General features: G+C 44.2%; 1 protein-coding gene across 1 annotated transcript in view; it reads left to right on the top strand.

Moving 5' to 3' along the window:
• The window catches only part of CSMD1 (CUB and Sushi multiple domains 1), a 1,254,382-nt gene that overhangs the window by 710,870 nt on the left and 529,045 nt on the right, over positions 1–14,467 (top strand). Inside the window, exon 5 of the mRNA XM_069485062.1 lies at positions 5,143–5,350. Coding sequence (XP_069341163.1) covers positions 5,143–5,350 — 208 coding nt within the window. The remainder of the gene's footprint in view (positions 1–5,142; positions 5,351–14,467) is intronic.

Below are 14,467 nucleotides of genomic sequence, written 5' to 3'. Positions count from 1 at the left end.
AAACGATTTCTTGGCAAAACATTGAAGGATTCTTAAAATCACTCATAACAAGCATACTACTGCAACACTGCAATTATCTGAATTTTCTACACGTGTAACACTCTCTATTCTTAAGTCAAATTACTGCCCGTGGAGCGTTTGCGCCCGGTCTGCGCCTGCGCCAGGTGCGCGCGGCCAGGTGAGCCCCGAGCTCTAGGCTGCGCTCGCGCTTCGCTCCAGATCGCGGGAGGCGCGGCGGCTCCCTCCTGGCCTCCGACCGCAGCCAGGCCTCCGGGTGCTGCTCCAGCCCCAGGTGCCCGAGGACGACGACGACTCAGACACGGGTGACCTGTCCCCGCCGCCCGCGCATCAGCCACAGCGCACACTTCACGGTGTTGCCAACGCACCGCGAGCGCCTGCCCAAGAAGGGCTACGAGTTCCACGTGCAGGACCGACAGCTCCTGCCACCTGTCGCTTGGCGCCCGGCTCACCAGTCTTCCAGTGCGTGGCTGTGGCCAACAGGTAGGGACGCGGCGACCTCCGGAGGCCCCGGCTGGGCCCCGCCAGCACCGCCTGGGCACCCCCGGCCTCCCGTGTTCCCTCTGGGCCTTCCCCCTTCAGCAGCGCTTATGGGTCTGGGGGGCCTGGGGTTCCCAACGCTGTGAGAGGGGCCGGGGTCCTGGCCTCTTCCTGTGGCCACCGATTTTGGACAAGAGGCAGGTATAAACCGTCCGCATCTTGTGTTAGCGACTCACGCTAGCGCTGCCCCGCACGCTTTGCCTGTTTGCAGCCATGTTGGGCGGTGATGAAGCTCACCTGTGCAGGGCGGCCAGGTGCGCGCTCCACGGTTTAACGGTCGAGCAACACCTGCGAGCCCGTTTAGTCCTTTGTAAGAAGGATCGACAGAAGCGTCTGCCTCCACGCGGCTGTGGTGGGGGTGGGATGAGATGGGTAAGTCGCTTATTCCGGCACCTATCAAGACTTCAGTGCTCCATAAATGTTAGCTGCTTCTCTCACTGCCCCGCACCTGAAGGCGTTTACTGGGAGATCCTCCCCCACCAAGGAGGCCCTGGGAGCCTCCTAGGAGCCGCAGCTGTCCTGGCCAGTTGGAGGGTTTTCTGGCCGGCCCTGAAACATTTTGTAAGGGAGATGGCAGTGTTTGGGGTGGACATCCCTGACACCAGCCCGACCTATGGATTTGGCCCTAGGAGGAGATCCCTTTTATCCTAGTTACAGAAATTCTTGGCCCTCAACACAGAAATGGTTGTTAAAGCATCTTTCCGCTATCTCTCCCTTCCCCGGCGTGTATATTAGGTGTTTGTTTCAGGTGACTTTTCCACCTCAGCAGCCAAACTTTGTTGGACTAGCCACGGTGGCTTGAGCAGCTCTGGGGGCACAGAGCTGTGATAGGATCTCTGCTGAGCTGGGCTTGTTGCTAGTCACCGTGGCCCCACCTGCCTTGTGTTTGTGCGGCAGGCAGCCCGAGAAGTTTCCTAGGAGACTCCAGAAATAATTTTTTTTTTTTTTTGAGAGTCCTGAATGTATCCAAGTTAAAATCTTTTGCATTTACCTTAAATTAAAATACCAGGTACTTGGCTCTGGGTGGCATTTTGCCCCTCTGGAATAAATGATTAGTCGACTTGTTCCTTTGTTATGTTCCTGAAACACACCCCACCCCATTTCTTCTCTTGTAGGTTTCCCTGATGGTCTGTCCCCACCGCACTTCTTTCCACCCCCCTTGCTGGGCATGTTGGTCGGCCTCTGCTCCCGTGCTTTGGTCCCGCCAGTGTGAGCTGGCACTGGACCTGTAAGGGTGTTCTGTTTTCGCTTTTGTGTTTAAACAAGTGGTATTGAGGTTGCAGCTCTGTGCGCCCTCCAGTCTCTTATTTTGAGCACGTCCATCGGTGTCAAACCCAACTAGCTTGCAGCATGTGCGAGGCTTTGAGAGAGCCTTTCCAAATAAAGCTACGGGTGGAAGACAGGAATGTGTTTTATTAAGGGAACTTAGTCATCTTCTTTATTTTAATATAAACTTCTGCATAGCCAGGGAGAGGGTGGATGATTGAGTCTCGGGAGGCAGGGGCTAGAAAGGTCTTACCTGAGTGACCTCTGCCGAAGGGAAAATAAACCAGTCTCACCTCTGCACTCGGTTTGGGTCACCAAGGAATTTTAGTAATGGTTCTTTCTTTTTCATTTCTTTCAAAAATACTTTTACAACTGGCCGCTGATCACTTAACATTCTTGATTGCAAAATGCACCATTAGTTGGGTGCAAGAAGCTCACCTTGCTCCCAGGGCTTCTGGCCCTGCTGGCTCTCTTGCTGTGTTTGTTTGTTTGTTTGTTTGTTTTTTAATTTAAATTTTTTAATTAAAAAAAAATTTTTTTTGAGACAGGGTCTTGCTATGTTGCCCAGGCTGGCTTTGAACTCCGTGGGCCTCTCCAATAGCTGGGACTGCAGGTGTGCCTCACCGTGCCAGCTCTGGCTCTCTTGTTTTTGCTGCTGTTCCCTGTACCTGAGGTCTTCTGCCATGTAAGATCTACCACTGCGGGTCCCCAGATGGGATCTGCCTTGTAATTTCTCATGAAGATGCTGTTTGTCTGTCTGTGTGAGGCGGTTTGACCAGCCCCTGAGGTTGGTTGGCAGTGCGGGACCTCACTGCAGACCAGCAGAGGAATACTCAAACCCAGTGGTCTGGGCTGTCGCCGCTGGCACAGAAAGAAACTGGAGAAAAGTGGGTTTCTGAGCCTCCCTCTCCCAATTAGGACCACCGCCTGGCTTTCAGAGGCGTAAAATCGAGATGGGGAAGGGAGGAAAGAAGCCACCTTCAGGGAGGATCTGACCTGCCTTTTGTGGGGTTGGAGAACAGTCGTGCAGCCAGGGGGCTGAGGGCTGCAGGGTGGGGACCTAGGAGCCTGCTCTGCAGCCACAGGTGATGTCCCTGGTCGTGTCAGCTGCCTGCACACGCTCTTGTCAAATGGGGCTAATGGTCAACTCTGATCAAGGTTACTGAGATGTTTTCCCAGGTGGATACAGTTAAACTTATCCTGCACATGCATATTCTATGTTTCTACTATACTCTGTACATAAATATACCCACTTTAAAGCCTGTTAAATCATAAACAATGCTTCAGCTCATAGGTTGCCAGGACAAACATTCAGAATGATTAATATCAGTTATTTTTTTCCCCTCCAAAATATTGGAAGGGGGACTTTGTTTGCCTGCAAGTTAATTTATAAAGCATTTATGAAGTCTCCACAGTGGGATTTGAATTAATACGTTTTGTTAATTGTCCAACCACAGCACTGGATTTTGAGGACTTTTAAGTCCACACACCTATGACATTTTATCTTTTTATAAAATAAAAACACTGCAGCTCTTTTGCTTCTCTTCTTACGTTACGGTGACTTTTATAGCATATAATGTAATCAGAAAAGAATAGCATCTTAATAGTAATTAAAATTATATTGTATTTTAATGATCATAGACATATATGATAGATTAATGCATAAAAATCCATATTACTATGTAGGTATTTATATATGTAAATGTGTAATCTGTTTATATGTGCAGTTATTTAATCACTGGTGAATGTAAATATCTCAGGGGATCTCATCTACCTCATCTCCCTGTAAAGAAAATGTTTATATTTAAGTTTCAAGAATAACAGAATACAGTATGCCTCCCTTTCAGTTGTCAAACTTATTCACCAATGTCCCAAACCAGGGGACTCCCAGCCTGATTCTGTACAAAGTCTGAGTATCAGTAATGGCCAATATATTGTCCCTCGTGGTTGGAATATGTGCTGCTGCTTTTTTATATGGCACTGACTTTTTATCCCTACTTTGTAAAATATAATTTTAACAAAGATATATTTATATGTGTATATATGCACATACATATATATCCATATATATCCATACATATATATATCCATGCATATATATCTCTCTATACACTATAACCACATTCATAACAGCTGTTCCCAACAGTATAATAAAACTGTCCAGAGCGGGGCACTTGAGGACCTGGCTCTCGTGCTGACCAGGGATGCGTGTGTTTGCGTGTACTCACGTGTACATGGGTTGCTCGGGGGTGGAGGGAGGCCACACAAACTATTTTCATAATTTTCAAATTGACTTATATACACAGTTATGTATACTTGTTTCAAGTTAATTTTTACTCTTTTTAAAAATTACCAATTTAGTATAATTCCCACATCCAATATTAATTTTTCAAATAAATTTGAGCCAGCAAAAAATGGGAGTTTCTTGAGACTTTCTTCAAACGTGTCAGTTTAAAATACTTCTTTCTCCTATGTGTACAGTTTACACGACATTTTGTAACAGATGATTGAATTTAACAATCTATTTTTTATCCTGTGACAAACTTTACAAGATCTATTTCTCTTCAAACCAATAGGTTTGACCATCTTCATTTATATCTTAAATGTATTTTAACTTTACTGGACTTTCACGTCTCACTTTTGTAAGATATTCCGTGTAAATATTTTCCACTCAGCACCTTTTTATGAATCAGTGTGTCTCTGTTACAATATTCATCAAGAACTTAGCAAGAACTTTTCTGAGATTCAAAACCCTAATTAATCTAAATTCTGTAGAAAATATGATTAGGACAACTACTTCTTTTAAGAGCACAGTTTTTTCGAAGCCAGATATCAGTGGATTAATAAAATATGGCTACATGTTTTTAAGTCTCAAAATGTTTCCTACATAGCTTCATCTTCCAAGAGTCAGAGTGAAACCTTTGAAAATAGTGTTAAGCTGACTGTGAACGTCAGGTATAGAGCAACTACACACTCTGCATTTCCTTTTTTCTCTTCTCTTCTCTTCTCTTCTCTTCTCTTCTCTTCTTTTCTTTTCTTCCCCCCCCCCCCCGCCCCAATATGATCTGCAGGAAGCATTTTAGAAAAGCTACAACTTCACTTTCTCACGATGGCCATCCAATTAATAATATGATTTAACTGTTAGGCTTCATAAGCCTTTTCATAGAACTAAATGAAAATATCAATAGAGCTTCTTGTATACATTGTCTCAATTTTGGATTCAGAAAGTACGTGGTGCTGATCGAGAGTGACGTTTTGTGGACATACTCGTAGATGAAAACCACCCTAACAAGTGACACTTTCCTTCTGTCCCCCCAGCTGAAGGGGCCTGCGGAGGAACCTTGCGTGGGACTGGCAGCTCCATCTCCAGCCCCCACTTCCCCTCCGAGTACGAAAACAACGCTGACTGCACGTGGACCATTCTCGCGGAGCCAGGGGACACCATCGCTCTGGTCTTCACGGACTTCCAGCTGGAGGAAGGGTACGACTTCTTGGAGATCAGCGGGACAGAAGCCCCCTCCATATGGTAAGTCCTGGGGAGGAGACGTCATCACCGGGCGCTGGTGCAGTTGTGTCTACTGTATTTCCTCCAAGGGGCTTTGTAAGTTTCTTTCATTGGCAACAAGGATTGTCCCTTTTTGGCCTTGCTATTTTGGCTACTAAAAAGCGATCTTGACTGTGTGTCCAATTTCAAAGTTTCTAGGATGTCCTTGTGCTGGTATTTGGAGAGGGAGAGAGTGTTTGTTTACTTGGAACTTACCGTGTCCTGGTTCGCGCTCTTTGAAGGCAGTAAGTACGGACGATGCAACTAAGTGAGGCCAGTCAGTTTTGGGTTTTGCCTGGAGCTATGTTGCTGTGAACAGGTATTTTTTAGACTGTGTATTTTCTTTCATTTCATGTGACCAAGCATTGGCAAACTCTGCTACAGGTATGTGACTATGTATACCTTTTCTTCCGTGGAGATTGTGCACCAAATCGTGTCACCACCTCTGAGGATGTGCCTGTGGCTATGAGGGCAACAAAGGGAAACTAAGTCAGCATAAATCCTAATCTAACATGTACAAAATCGACCAAGGCATGGTCATTCTCTGGTGTGTACCGTAGCAGAGACAGCAGGAAACAGGGTCTAATCAATGTAGGTTTGGTGGTATTGATTGCAAGGGCAGCTTTGTGTCTGTAAGTGCAGTTTATAAGAGAGAATTAAAACAATAGATGTTTAAAGGCTTAAAGTCTGTCTCTGATTAAATAATTTGTTGTGTTGAAATGTTTTTGTGGCTCTTTTGGTTTTCATTATTTTCTTAGCACTTTAAAACTGCCTCCGTTATCTATTTCAGATCTTGACCTCTGGGTAGACTTGACAATATGTATATTCACACTAAGGTAGACGCAGAGGAAATACTGGCCACGTATGCACAGGGAGGAGAGAATATGCAATGAATGATTGCGAATATATCTGCAGGTTCACGTTTGCATTTCAGTACAAAGACTTTAGCCTGATGTGAAACACGTTGTAAATGTGATCACCTGTTTCAAACCAATTATTGAAAAATGAATTGAATTTTACTTTATTTTTGAAAACTCAAGTCTCAAAGCGGAGGGTTCATATTCATAGGTAAATCATTTCCTTCTTTGAGTTTTATTGTACTATGTCAACTGTTATTTCAATTAAGGGGGGGAAAACACTCTCTGTGCTCTTTGTTTTAAATTTTATTCACCTTGAACGATACTTTTATATTTGCCACTTTACTCATTTGCTTATTTTATGTTATATAATCTTAACTTTACTCACTCGGGAATCTGTTTGAATTACTGTCCGTCTCACTTTGTGTAACATCAGAGTTAGCAGAAACAGACACTGAGCTGAGAGCTGGACAGCCTAGATTCTACTGTGCCACAGACAGCCCTTGTGACCTTGGGCAGGTCTATGCAGAACAAAGAGGCTGTGCTAAACATTTCTTTAAAAATCAATTCGTTAAACATCTATCGAGGGCCTAGTATCTGCCAGTCATTCTGAGAGATTCAGGTGATCTAACAACTTTCTTGTTTTAAAAATGACATTGTGGTTTTCAGAAAAATCATTGAAATACAAAATATGTGATGACTGAATTTCAGAAATTACATGATTAATGTTAAAGGCTTCATTTATAAGAGAGTCTAGAGATATCGGGCATTGACTCATGGTCTTGCTGGTAAGAGGTCAGATTGGGCGAGGTGTGAAAACGAGTGAGGCGTGTTTGTCAGGGATTCTAGTGCCCATAATCAGTGGTGGCTGTTGCCAAACACACTTAGTCTCTGTAAGGAAGGGAACTTTAGGATTCAGAGTCCATATCAGGGTCTGAAATAAAAATAGGAGATGCTAAGCAGAGGTGCCACCCGGATGAAACATGACCCTGTAGAAGGACAAGAAGGGCTCAAACACACACTGTGATTTACTGCTGAGTAGGCAATGGTTCCTTCGTTCCATTTATTTTTATTAAGGATGGAATCAGGACTGAGGATGTTTGACATAGTTTTGTCCGTTTCTTCTTTTCTTACTCTTTAGAGTTCTCTCATCTCTTCTTCTCCTCTCTACTTAATCTCTCTCTGTACCATCCCCTGACAAACATTCACCAACTACTTTCATGGTAAATGGGAAAAGGTGCACGATGACAATGTCACGGATATGCTACCAAGTGTGTTCTGTGCAGATGCTGAGTGGGACAGTGGTGGGGCTCGATAGCAACCGTTGTCATTGTCACAGACAGCACAGCTCTCCAGGGATTGCCCCATCTTCTTGGTGACGGGGTTCAGACTGGAAGGCTTCTTCCTGCTCGCTAGAATCCCTCTGGTCATTTGCCGGAGGAGATGGTGGGAAAGTTCTCAGTGGGGACTTTGATCCTGTGATCCTTCGGTCTGATAAACTCTGTTGCCAGTTGGCTTAACATGTTCTCCTTGAGTAGCCATTATGAGACAGGTGCAGGGCTGCGTTCGTGCTTGTATGCTTAGCATGATTTATTGTATATTGACCTGTGTGCTTGGTGCAGACGCCCTGTGAGGTCATGGTTATTACCGTCTGCTATGACTCCCGCCTGTGTTAGGGTAGACAAGGAAAGAGCCGCGCGGTGGGTAGGACATGGCAAAGCTATGGTGGACGTGGCAGAGCTGGGGTGAGGGTCAGGGGCTTTGGCTGCAGCCTTTTCTCGTCCCCTAACAGTCCAGCGCGGAGCTGAGCCTTTTCTCTGTTTCAGGACTGCAGGTTTGATCACAAAGCCTCGGGCAGGTAACTTTCGTAGGGCAGATGTGCCGATTGGAAAGCAATTTACCCTACATGCTGGATCAACACCGTTAGAGGAGACAGCGTTTTGTTGCGTGTGACATTTGGTGTGTATCCTAATAGCCAAGAGAAATATCTTGTCGTGGCCGTGCTCCTACTTCTAAATGGAACGCTCAGCTTTCAATCACTCTTCCGTGGAGGCTGAAAGGGAAAAGATGACTTTTCCTAAATAACTATGGAAACCTACATGAGCACATTTAAAATAGAAAATGGAATCACTTGAAGTACCTTTTTAAGATTTGTACAATGCATAATATAGCTTATCTTAAAAACACTATTATTTTGCCATAATTTTAGAATGGCAGTCTCTGAAATGTTTAATGGCCCAAATTGGTATTTTTAAAAGATTAACTTTAATTGCACAAAACACGCCAAGGAGCACTGTGGGTGGAGGTGACCTCTTCTCAAACACAAAGTCACACCACTAAGACACAGGGACAGCATTAGTGGCTGTGAGTGGAGACTGCACACACACACACACACACACACACACACACCATTTTCCAATAGTCTGTTTTTTTTAAAAAAAAAAACATACAAGCAAGGGCACTCTAAGAAAAAAGCTACTTGGAAAATTGTTAAGAACAATAACAGGATTAGCCTTATTTTCATTTAATTTGGAGTGAAATTACCTCCTCAGCTATGTTTTATGTCAGCGTTGCCATGGCTACGGTTGAGGCAGTCTAAATGCGGCCAGTGATGTCATGTGCCAGGATTATCCTCACGCTAAATGTGGCGTGATGTAAACCCCACCGACTGTGTGTCTGTCAGATGGTACTGATTTTTTTTTTTTTTATTTTTACCAATCAGATTCTAATTTCATGCAGGTCCGTTCCCTGTCCATACCCTGCTTTACCAGAGCGTTGCCATGTGCAGTTCTCTTTGCAGCCTGGTCTAGCAGTTGTGATGCTTCTTGCAATTAAAAAGAAAATGTGTAGCAGTAAAGCCAGCCTCGAGTGTCTTATTTTTTCTTCCCCGAAGTGATTTGATGGTGTAGCCCATAACTCCTAACTAAAAATATCAAGAAGAAAGAAAATTGATTAGATTTCGGCGTTAACCTACTGTGGTTTCTAAATTAAGACATGATGGTTAAAAGGATTAGGGTTATGTGGTCTTAGGCAGGAAACAACAGAGGGAGAATTTACTCTCTTTAAAATATGCATCTTGGAGGATGCCGTGGTTTAGTTGCTTAAAGTGCCTGTCTAGTAAAATATGCATCTATATAACCAGAATCATTTGCCCGTCCGCCTCTGAGACAGGGAGGGAGTGAAGCATGTAAAGGAAAGGAAACAAAGAAAAATAAATGCATCCTAAAACACACGTTAGTGCATGGATGTCTTTACTCCATGACTCAGTCTGTCAAGACAGAGCCCAGAGCCTCAGCATCCTTCCAGGCCACGCACAGCCTGGCCCAGCTGTCCCTGCATCCCTCAGCCCTGGTGGTGCTGTCCTTGTTCTGGTCTGTTCTGTGAACCCGTCCCTGCCATCGCGTTGGCATGTGTCTGCAGCCCTCGCACGCTTGTTAGCAACATGCCCCCACATGGAAACCCCCCGCTGTGCAATTAATGCCAATTAAATTAGCATGATGCTTGGAGGGACGTACAGCCTGGATGGCGGAGCACTGCGGGACTCGGCTGGAGCAAACAGGTCGTGCAACCTCCCTCCCTGGAACACCTGACGGGTGACAGCGCCAGGAGGCTTCTTGGCTGACTCGGATTGGACCTGCCTTCTCAGAGCAAAACAAAGTCTGTCACTCTACAATCTCGTAAGGCTTAAATTTTATTTTTCCCAAACCAGCATAATTCTGCCCCTCTGCCTACCTGGACAAGGCAAGATCATAGTTGAGGGGACAAAATAAGGTTTTGTAACCACTTAATTTTTTTTTTCCCATTAATGGGGCAAAATTCCAGGATTAAATCAATCTAATCAGTGACTTGCTGAAACCAAAACAAAACTTGAGAGAAAGTGATGGTGCCGAGTGGGTTTCAGCCAATGTTTGAAAGGTCGATAATAGCTCCAGTGTTTACTCAAGTTGTCACTTAATTGATGATTGACTTCATGCGTATGTTTAATTTGTAACGAGGAAGGATTATAGAGACACACAGGGAGTACTAGATTCCCTGTGATCGATACTTCTCTCACCTGCTTACAAATTCCCTCCTTGGATTATTGTCATGGTTTATTTTGAATTAATTTTATAGAAAACTTGCAAAACTAGCATAGAGAGGTGCTGTATACCCTAAAACTACCTTCCTCTAATGTCAACATCTCACATAACCTAGTCTAATTATTGAGACCAAGAAATTAACTGACAGTCCTCCTAACCCATCTGAGACCTCACGTCGTGAGTTCTGGCTCCTCCACTGAAGTCCGTTCTGTCCCCGGGGCCCGTCCAGGGCCTTGCAGAGCATTCGGTCGTCTCTCTGGCCTCCTCCAACCTGCGACTGTTTCTGTCTTTCTCTGTTTCTGTGACCGTGACTTGGCTCCCGTCAGCAGTTCAGGCTGTCGGAAAAGCAAGGACATCGTGCAGGCACGTTGAGGACACCAGGTAGCGACACCCCAGCACTACCCGTGCAAGTGGCTGCCTCTGTTTCTTTCATATTTTCCATTTTACCTTTGAATTCGGTAGTCGTATTTCACAAACTTACTGTAAGGTATGCACCTCTACATTGTTTACAGATGCGAGCATAATATAAACAAAAAATAAATATTATATACATACATGTGTATATATTTATATATTATACGTCTGTGTGTTTATATATTTATATAAATATATATAAATTTCTCCTTATTGGAGTCTCTATATACCAGCTAAAGGTCCAAGGACATAATTAAGGTGATATTATGATAGCTCTTTTCCTAAACTCATCTTTTTTTTTTTTTTTTTTTTTTTTGAGACGGAGTCTCACTCTGTTGCCCAGGCTAGAGTGAGTGCCGTGGCATCAGCCTAGCTCACAGCAACCTCAAACTCCTGAGCTTAAGCGATCCTCCTGCCTCAGCCTCCCGAGTAGCTGGGACTACAGGCATGCGCCACCATGCCCGGCTAATTTTTTCTATATATTTTAGTTGGCCAGCTAATTTCTTTCTATTTTTAGTAGAGACGGGGTCTCGCTGTTGCTCAGGCTGGTCTCGAACTCCTGACCTCGAGCGATCCACCCGCCTCGGCCTCCCAGAGTGCTAAGATTACAGGCGTGAGCCACCGCGCCCGGCCCCCTAAACTCATCTTTTAAGCAAAATATATTTTCTAAAAATTTATTCGAATGATGTGTTTTTTTCAAAAATTATATTTAAGAATACTATTCACTGAGCATTTGCTATGTACCAGGCAAATGTAAATAGCCACTACTGCCACCTGGAGATACTATTGTCCCATTTTATAGATGAGAACAAGAGGCCCCACAAAGGTTAACCACCGAACCACTCAGCTAACAAGTCGCAGGGTGGCGATTTAAAACAAGGACAGCCCCAAGGTATGTAACCTCCTCTACTGAAATAAATCAAGATCTTATTTCTTTACCAACTGTAAACCAGGAAGATAAAGGTAGTGTGCTTAACCTCCAGTATTGTCCTAGAATCCCCCCGGCACCATCCGGCTTCAGCACTCGCAGGAAAGCGTGAGCCCACTTCCGATTCAGAGTTGCCTCTGTTACCCAGTGCTGGTGCCGCCACGAACTACGCTTTAAATGTTCCTTTCCAGCATCATTAGCTATAAAGTAATGCAATCATCCTAACATAGTTATTTGTTATGAGTATCTTTGAGTATAAATATAATTACTAATAGAATAAGGCTTCTAAAATGGGGTGTATATAACAGGGCTGAAGTTATCGTGAAGGTAACACCAGTGATGTGAAAAGTCAGGGCTGTGTCTACGACTTTAGACCCACTTAACGGTAGGCAGGAGGACAAAATAATGGCCGCCCCAGATGGCCCCAAAACCTTGTGACCTCCACCCTGAAACTCAATAGGGAAATTTCTCTAAACGCAGCTAATTCCAGAGGATGGAGAATTTCCAACCTGATCACTGCCTTTCTTTCACATCATCTAGGCTGTGTTTACTCTCACCTGGGTAGATCAGGTGCCCTGTCTGTGGCGCCTGCCGAGCAGCGAGTTTACAGCCTCCACCTCCTCTGGGGGCAGCTGGCAGGGGAGGCTCGAAGTCACCCGGGGCAGAGGGATGGCTGGATTCCATGCTGCGATCCCACGCTCTGAGTGCAGCCGGCGGGCTGCGTTCTGCAAAGGTTTCCCACAGGTGTAATTTTACAAGACAGGTTTTCCCTCCCTTTCCCTCTGAAATGCCCTACCTGAAGTGGTAGGTCCTGAAGGAAGGTCTTTCATGCTGGAATTAACCGTGAGGAGAAAAGAAGGTGGCTGTCTGCAAAGGGCCCGTAGCGACCTCCAGGGTCCATAGCGACCTCCAGGGTCCTCTGCCAGGAGAAGGCGCCGAGGGAGGGTTTCCCTGCCCCCTGCCCCTTCCTCGTGAAAGGGATGGATTCGTCTGTAGGTGCCGCGAGGATCTGAGAGTCCACTGTACCATTTATTGCCTAGCATTAAGGCAAACGTTCATATATTTTCACAAATCCTCAAAATATCATTCTAGTAGTTCATCTTAGATACCTTTCATGTGGGGTTAAAACAATACCAGAATTTCCATCCAGAATTTCAATAAGACAGATGAAGTTAAAACAACAGCAACAACAAAAAAAACTATTTAATTTTTTTTTTTTAAATTGTAACATAGGACATTTATGTAATTTATTGAATGGTGGTAGTTATAGATAAAATGCAACATTTTACCCTAGGATTCCATAAAAATGATCCAACTAAATGGTAACCAAGGACAAAACTGAAACATTCCTGGTCCCTGAACATGGGACCCATTGGAGAGAGAATTATCTCAGAAGAGAATCCCACAGTCTTTATCTGTTCCACTCTTTGTGCAGGTATAGAAACTACAGCTCTGGTATAATAGTTCTCTCATCCTGTGAAATTCCTTCTGCTTTACCTCATTTTATTGAAAAATGTGTCTCCTGTAAATTATTTAAGTTGTGGGCAATGGGGAAAAAAATTCTCCTTTTACAGATTAGAATTTGCTTCACAAAATACAAAATATCTACTTTTTGTAATCACATTTCTATTTTTGTTGTATGCGGTCCTTCATCCAGGAAACAGGAAAACAAGTTTAATTAATGCTGTTAGATAAATTTGCCATTTAAATACATTGCCCCGTGAAGGGGCCGTTGTGCCTACTCTATTTTAGTCATTCTCAGATGATGGTCTCTAACTCTCATTTATTCCTGAAATCACCCAATTGGCACACAATGGTGTTCCAATTGTACATTTTGATATCTTCATTTAAAGTTTCTCTCAAAGCCATGAATATCTAATTTTTCTCTTTCTTCTGAAAGTTTGCACAATTTCATGGAGGACTGGCTGGGAGAATAAGGTAATTTTGTGCAATCCAAACTCCTCCAACAAATGTGACACTTTATTGCTTGGGTTCCCTCCTGTTGGCACATGTGATACGAGCTTGACAGGTCCTTTAAATGAGCGGTGGCCCAGAACAGTGACATTTCCCACCCTCTGACTGTAATAAATAAGATTACCCAGGTTATTCTGATTTGAATCCCTTTAGAGAATTATAGTGCCATTTCTTTCTATATGTATATATATATCTATATCTCATAAAGGCTTAGGTTTTTGTGAATTATAAATTTTAGAAGGGATGGCACCTGAGAAGTCTCGGAAGGCAATCTTTTATTGTTTGGGTAAGTAAACTGCACCCTAAATAGATCAAAGCCTTGTCCCAAGGTATGCGATTAGTTAGCTGGAAGAGAATCCTGACTTCTGTCTCTGTTATCAGCCCTGGTTCTGCCACGCTAGGAAGCCACACTTACCTGGCGAGGGGGACAGTGACCTCCTTCATCATTCTGTTATCTTGCCATCAGCGGGCAGTAGAGCAGAGCCACTAAGCCAAGCTACCGATTCAGACCTTGGTATTCATCAGATTTGGGCTCTTTTCTTGGTTTTGAACCTCATGAGCTTGATGCCCTAGGGCAGGTTTGCTCTCTGAGTCCCAGATCCCTGTCTGTAAAGCGGAAGCGACCATGACATCCCTTGGAGACTTGCTAATTGGAGCAAATGAGCAGATACTTGCAAAGCCCTCAGCTCCATGCCTGCCGCACACAGCGGTGTCTGTGACTAGCTGCGTGTTTACTGTGCTAAGAGAGAGTGCCACAGTGAGTTCCTACTTCTGTCCTAGAAAGAAAACGCAATCTTTCTGATTAAAAGCCTTTCTTGAAAATTGCTTTTAACCTGTATTTAGTTTT

The sequence above is a fragment of the Eulemur rufifrons genome, chromosome 12 (genome assembly GCF_041146395.1).
Source record: "Eulemur rufifrons isolate Redbay chromosome 12, OSU_ERuf_1, whole genome shotgun sequence".
Classification (NCBI taxonomy): domain Eukaryota; kingdom Metazoa; phylum Chordata; class Mammalia; order Primates; family Lemuridae; genus Eulemur; species Eulemur rufifrons.
Note: the sequence above shows the minus strand (reverse complement) of the source record. Positions and strands in the feature narration are given on the sequence as shown.